The sequence below is a fragment of the Chenopodium quinoa genome, unplaced genomic scaffold (assembly GCF_001683475.1).
Source record: "Chenopodium quinoa cultivar QQ74 unplaced genomic scaffold, ASM168347v1, whole genome shotgun sequence".
NCBI classification, from domain to species: Eukaryota; Viridiplantae; Streptophyta; class Magnoliopsida; order Caryophyllales; family Amaranthaceae; genus Chenopodium; species Chenopodium quinoa.
This window is the reverse complement of record NW_018742914.1, coordinates 4,206,271-4,213,669: the sequence shown is the minus strand read 5'-3', so window position 1 is coordinate 4,213,669 and position 7,399 is coordinate 4,206,271. Positions and strand designations below refer to the sequence as shown.

Here is a 7,399-nt window from a genome sequence, read left to right as displayed (position 1 = left end):
AATAATACAACCATGTTGCAAATTATAGTAAAAGGACAATGTAATGGTTTCAATTTGTATTACTAATGATAAATGTTAAAAAAAAAATTAAAAATTTTGAATAAAAAAAATTGAAGAAAAGGTAAGCTATCTAATGATCAATAGAAGAGTTGTCCAAAAAATCCACAAAAGTAAAATAGACACGGAATATACTACATGAGTTACATAATATGTGCACCTTTTGAATTTTTCATATCTCATAAATAATACCCTAAAGTTACACATAATATGTAACGATAGTAGTATAAAAATCTAAAAAGAAAGTAATAGGGAGAAAATTATGAGCCAAAAATGTATGTAAAAAAAATCGTGAATTGAGACTAGCTCGTACACCAATATAAAATTTACGGTTACTAATTAAAATCAAATTCATTAGCTTGTAGCCTTGCATACTAGACAAGAATTTTTCTAATGGAAGGCCGGAAATGAGCGTATGTACAAGCAAAATGTGTGCTAATTTACATTAAATTCTACAAGAAAACTTCTCATAAGTATACAATAACAACAACAACAACAGTATCAGAGCCTTAATCCCAATAGAATAGGGTACGTCGGCTGCATGAATCAAAGATTTATAATAACAAACGTAAAAGTAGGCCACTTTCATCAGTAAAAAAAAAATGAAATCATTCTCTTTTATATTTTCTCAAATTCTCTCACTATCTATCACTTTGTATTGGCCCTTAAAATTAAAAAAGGAGTACAAGATAAAATTAGGCACAAACTCATGTTCAAATTCATTATTAGAATGAAATAATGAATTACTTGCAACCAATACCCCCATTCTTACCATTGAAGATAACTTTGGCATTCATACAAGTAGTTGCCAAATTACCAATTGCCCCAAGTGGCTTTTTAAGTTTATGTAACACAGCTTTCCCTTCAAAAGAGAGGTTTACATCGGCTACCTCAATACCTTCACAAGGTAATGCTGGACTGCATGCAAAAGTCACCAACTCTGTTGTGGCTGAGGTTCCTCTTATGTTCTTGAAGTGCACATCACTAATTTTCACATGAGATGCCTAAAAAAAAATATATATATATATATATATATATATTATATATATATATATATATATATATATATATATATATATATATATATATATATATACAAATCAAAGATAGTTATGAAGTCTCCAACTTTTAAAAATAAAGTAACAAATATGTGCTTGTGCTTGTGCTTGTGCTTGTACAGAAAATTATAAGAGAACTCCCTTAGGATATGCCCATTTCAACTTATACTTAGATCATATTTTATCTTTTTATTTGTGTTTATTTATCGTTAAATATCTTTATTTTTGTAATCTAAAAATTTATGAAAATTTTATATTTGAAAAGGATGTATGATTTTTTAACTTATGAGTCATCAGTGTACAAATTAGGTCAAACCTAGAAGTAATATCAAATCAGAAAAATTCAGCTCATCATACGAACTGAACATAGTCTTAATGTATACTATGTACCTGCTTGTAATCATTATTTGTTTAAAATTTTTTTCTCTGAAACTAAACTTAAAATAAAAATGTTTAAACCACAAAAAGTTCTTAGCCTTTTGTTATCCGATTTGATTTCAAAATTAAACGATTATTAATTATGGGTTAGTTTTGTTCATGAGTGTATCTAAATTAAATCTTATGAGGTGCCAAATCATAAAACCAAAAAGCTAAGAACTAACAATGACATTGAATGAGCAGTGTAGTTGTGAGTATTTTCTAAATAAAAGACATCACAAAATATTAGGTGAGTCTGTTTCACCGTGATTCTACTATACTCACCCTAGAGGTATAAGTATAATATTTTGTATGAAAATATTTTCAAAACTTAAGAGCAATGTTCAAAATCTTAAATTATATCTAAATTTCAAAAATTGAGGTGCTTAAAAATTTATATAAAATGTCTAATAACTTATATCTGTCTTACGGTGAGTCTAGACACACACAATACCTTATCAGAAGAAAAAATCATGTGTAAATAAAAGCTTCCTTTACCTCAGAGCTTTTTTTCTTGCCATATTGTTGGTCAATGATAATTGGATTCTTTACATGATCCATAATCAAATCTTCATATGTGATTGCAGAAGCTTTATTTGCCTTATTTCCTGGCCAAGTCTTGATTCTTGCACCATTTGTTGTTCCACTAAGAGTGCAATTTTTAACTAGCACCCCTACTACTTCTAACTCGTTATTATACTTTCCAAGGCTTCCCACACTATTATTAATCAAACATGCATTTATACATAAGAATTTAAACATCAATATTTAATTAATTATGAAAATTTTATTCATAATTTATAATGTTTTAATGCTTAAAATGTATGAACTAATTAATATTAAATCTTTGATACTATTTTCAACCTCAATGCATATGAATCTAATTTTCTCACTTAATCAATATTTACCTATAAAATACTGAAAATTAGATAATACACCCGGGTGCACCATGCTCATAGTGCACCCGGGTAAACAAAAAAAGGCGGAAAGAACATATAGTGTTTGATAAAGAACATACCAATGTTTGACAAAGAACATACCTTTAATATGTTCTTTTAGTGTGATCAGTGTGTTCTTTGAGTAAAATTATATGTTCTTTACATTATAACTTATGTTATTTAACATATGTTGATAAACATATATGTGTTTTTGGATTTAATAATACAAAGTATGTTCTTTGAATTTGGCGTGTATGTTCTTTAAGGTCGTAGTGATGCCCAAATTCTACTTTTATTATCATATGTCATATTTAAATTACTTTATTATCGTATATTCTTTGAGTTTGATTAGTGTGTTATTTAGGTATTAACTATATGTACTTTACAATATAAATTATGTTCTTTTAACATATGGTATTTTGAAATTTGATATTGAAATCTTAAATTATTTTTAATTGAAAATAATATTAGAGTAAAAAAAACTAAATTATTATGGAAAGGTGAATTTTTTTTGGAGAGATAGAAAACTATTTTTTGGGGAAATGATATCTTTGGTAAGGATTTTTTAAGAGGTGATCAACATTGGCATGACTCGCATCCCGACCCGATCCGGCCCGAAATAGGGTGGGTTTGGGCAAACCTAAAATTGCATTTTTAGTTAAAACTCAAACCGGGTTAGAAAAAAGCCCGAAAACCCGCTACTTTTCTACGAGTTTGGGCACGATAAATTATGATATGGCCCGGCCCTACTAGATTTTTTATCACCTCTAAATTTTTTCCGTGTAATTTTTCAGAAAATTTAATTAAGTTTTAATCTCGTTCTTTTTATTATATCTTTATGTTCTTTGGTAATGCATGTTTTTATCAAATACATGTATGTTCTTTATGAAACACAAGATGTTCTTTCCGCCCTTTTTTTATTTATCCGGGTGTATGATGAGCACTGTACACCTGTGTGTATAAACCACGGATTAATAAAATACATAATGAAATTTGAATTTGCGATTTGTTAAATTTAATAAAGAATTAAAGGTGGCAAGATGTGGTAAGGAAGATTAAATATTTTTAAAAAAAAATTCTCATACAAATTCATTCTCATTATTACCATTTAAACCACTTACCAAATAGACGGTAATTTTACAATCGTAGATAGATTATTAAGTGTATTAGGGAGTTGAGCTTCTTTTCAAAGATAATAATCTACCCAAATGTCTAGGAGGAAGAAGAAGACCATGGTGTGGGGTGAAAATCATAATCACTATTTCAATTTCGAAGTTTTACATAATTTGTCTCATTTTGTAAAATGGTAACCATTCCATCTTTAGTAAAAATGTATCAAATCTAAGGACAATCTAGCAATGAATTGTAACGGGGATTTTTAAATTTCTAACATTTAATTCAAACACGGAGCTGATATTCTCATAAAAGAAATTGTGTAATTTACCTGATACCATGTCCAGGACCACATGTAACACCCGTGACTGTGATTTGTCTGGATCCATGGCCTATAGAGACACAATCGTCACCGGTGCCAATTAGGCTATCGGCGATTGTAACAAGATCGGAGCTCCCAATGTGAATTCCATCAGTGTTAGGGCTATTAAACGGAGCTGCTATTTTCACATTACGAATTGTCACATTGTGGCAGTTGCTAACAAACATGTGGAAAAACATGGGATTTACTGATTGAACTCCTTCAATCACACTGTTGTTCACCCTGTGGAATTTGATGGACTACAAAACCAAATGAATTTCATGTTAATTATGTTTAAAAAATTGAGAAAATATGTGTTTATTGGGAACTTTCTATTGAAGATAATTGTGGTAAAGTAAAAATATTGAATACATAGAAAAGAAAAATAGGGGGATTTTTTTTTTTTTTTGAATAGAAATCATATTTTTAATTATTCAAGGTTTTTAATTTAAATAGTATTAAAAAATAACAGCATAATGTTAAAGTACAACGGACAAAAAAATGAAGATGGTAAAGGATTAAATGTTAAACTAGGCTTTAATGTTAAGGAGGACTACACATACTTGAAAATGTACAAGCATTACCATAAACATATGATGTGAAAATTTCTTTTGAAAAAGTTATTAATAATGAAAAAAATTCATGACCATTTCCACGTTTTACTAAAACCTATCTACCAATCAAAAGGATGGTTACCATTAACTTACAGTAGGCAGCGCGGCACAATTGGAGTTCTTAGAGCAATCGTTGCTCTGCCAGTGTTTAGCACCTTGGCCATCAACGACACCGGTACCGGTTAAGGTGACGCCTTCGACATTCTCAAACATGATGACATGAGGCTCAGAGTAGAGACTAATATCAGTGTTAGCCAACACATTACCTTGAATCTCAACTGTAACTTTAGCTTTGCATGGTCCAGCAAATATAACTGGACCTGTCACAAATATCCCTTTCGGAATTAGTACTCTTGTTGCCCCTATGCCACCACATGCTGCCTTCCATGCCTGGATAAATGCCTGCATTTTACCTTTATTTTGTTATTATGTATTTATAAGCTAGGTTTTAGACAATTTTACTATCTACAACAGTAACAAGGGTTACAGAATATCAACTTTTTATGATTTATAGTTGCCGATAATTAAAGATATCGTTAATCAAAACACAACATTGACTAGTGTGCCTATCAAACAAGAGTGTAAAAAAAGCAACAAAGGAAGTGTGGGTTTAGCTTTTATTGTAACTCCATGTTTAGTTAATTTTTGTCACTGATATATCTTAATGGTATAGGATTTTTTTATTTTTGATTTAATTTCCATTAATGTAATGATTAAGAGTTTTAATGCGGAGTAGACATGAGATGGGATCAATGGAAGTGGTACATCCTCTGTAGTCTGTCCCTAATTATTATACCCTGTAACATTTTGATTTTAATTTAACACTATTCACATACTTTAATTTGACCATTTTTTTTTACTAACATATAAAAAGTTTATTCATATGTAAAAAGCAATTAACATTCTATCAGGTTTAACTATATGTAAATTTTCTAAATATATACTCCATATATTTTTTATTGTATCAATAGATAGTAATTAAAAATAATAACGATCATAATTATGTATTGGCAAATGTACATTCAATCAAAATATGACAAGTAATTTGACATGTAGAGAATGTATTTCAATAACAATTTTGTTTTGATGGTTGGATCCAATTCTATTTAGGGTAGAAATAATAATAAAAATAAATAAATAATAAAAAATAAAAAAAAAACCTTGTAATAATATGAATATATGGTATATGCATCATTACATTATATGTGGCTATTGGATAGTCAAAATTTATACCCTAAATTCCAATTAAAATTTGCATCCAATAGGATAAAAACCATATACGACCATTTTGGCATTTTTTTTTTATTTTTTTATTTTTTGACAATAAAGAAAAAGAATTTATATGCAAATGCTATCCTATGACAATGCTCATTACAATTTAAGAAGAAAATTAAATGTTTGGGATGAATTGCATTATCATGAATATTAGCAGAATTCATAGTTCGTTGAAAAATTACTATAAATTCATCTTCAATATTGTCATTTGTTATAACACCCGCCAAACGAACTAGTAAAACTATTGTTCCTACCAATTCCACGTAAAATACAATACCAAAAACAATGAAAACTATACCAAAGAATTGGCAGATTCTCCTTCATCGTCGGTATCATCAGCAGCACCAGGTGTAGCACCATGTTTGGTGATATCAAAAACTGCTCCAGACGGTACCGGTGTAGCCGGAGGACCAATTCCAGGGCCACCCTTTAATTTAGGTTTGCCATCGACGTTGTATACCAATGAAGTTAGGCATAATAGAAGAAATAATATCGTCATGGGTGACCTTGTAGCAATTATTCCAAGGGTTTAAAACACTAACAAAAGACCAAAATGTTGAAAAACAAAAAAATTAGTTTAGAGAATATAGGAGGTTGCTAGATTTTGTTATAATGATCATATTTTCCACTAATATTAGCACAAACATCGTAATCTATAATTAGTGTTATCTATTCCTGCATTTAATTGTAACCATCATTAATTTAGCATTATGGTATTGATTTTTCTCTTGGAGAAGGAAGGGAGCTAATCAATGTTGTGGTCTATGTGCATTTTTGTGAGGGAAAGTGGGAAACCATGTTAAGATATAATTTAAACATTATGACATGCAAATTAAGTTGGTTTTTTTTTTTTTTTTTTTTTTTTTTTTTTTTTTTTTTTTGGTTTGGTTTAACAATCAATGGAATTATACTATTTTCTTCTTTTTATTGATGTCGATTTAAAAAGTCGTGTTAATGTTGTGTTGCGACCAATTACTCTTTTCAATAGATATAGAAATTAAAATAGGAAAACATCTATTGATGAGTAGAAATTTGTATATAAACTTGTAAACAAATTATAAGGTGAAGTTTTGGCAAACTATTGTAAATTCGCTTTTAATGAAAGACAATACTATTATTGTTGAAACGAAATTCATTTCTTCATAAAAGGTCAATATGAATCATGAATTCATCCAAATTGAATAATAAATGGGTGGATCGATAGAACGTTTAATTGGATGTTATAATGTTGTTTATAATGGAAATTGTTATCAAAGTAATAATAACAACCCATCAATGATCATGGATCATATGATTTGTATCTCTTTATTTCTATCTTACTTCGTATTAGATTCTTCCATTGATTAAGGGAAACTTAGGCAACATATACTAATGGTTTTAAAATCCTTCGTCTTTCAACATCCTAAAATATTACTTGATATAATTTTATATTAGTATTAGTATTTTGTTGAAATTTAAACTAGGCCATGCTTAGGTTAGTTATAAGTTTTATAATTCTAATTATTTCCTTAATTTTAGGAAGTGAAACCAAAGATATGCAGGCATTCTATTAAAGCAACTTCAATT

General features: G+C 29.0%; 1 protein-coding gene across 1 annotated transcript; it reads right to left on the bottom strand.

The window, feature by feature from the left end:
* Positions 1 to 392: 392 nt before the first annotated feature.
* On the bottom strand, positions 393 to 7,014 carry LOC110727928 (exopolygalacturonase clone GBGE184-like). Its single transcript, XM_021907522.1, has 5 exons — positions 6,132 to 7,014; positions 4,652 to 4,960; positions 3,915 to 4,204; positions 2,031 to 2,250; positions 393 to 1,061 (listed from the first exon to the last, which is right to left on the bottom strand). The coding sequence occupies exons 1-5, from the start codon at positions 6,330 to 6,332 to the stop codon at positions 801 to 803; spliced, it is 1,281 nt and encodes a 426-aa protein (XP_021763214.1). The 5' UTR covers positions 6,333 to 7,014; the 3' UTR covers positions 393 to 800.
* Between the last annotated feature and the right edge of the window lie 385 nt (positions 7,015 to 7,399).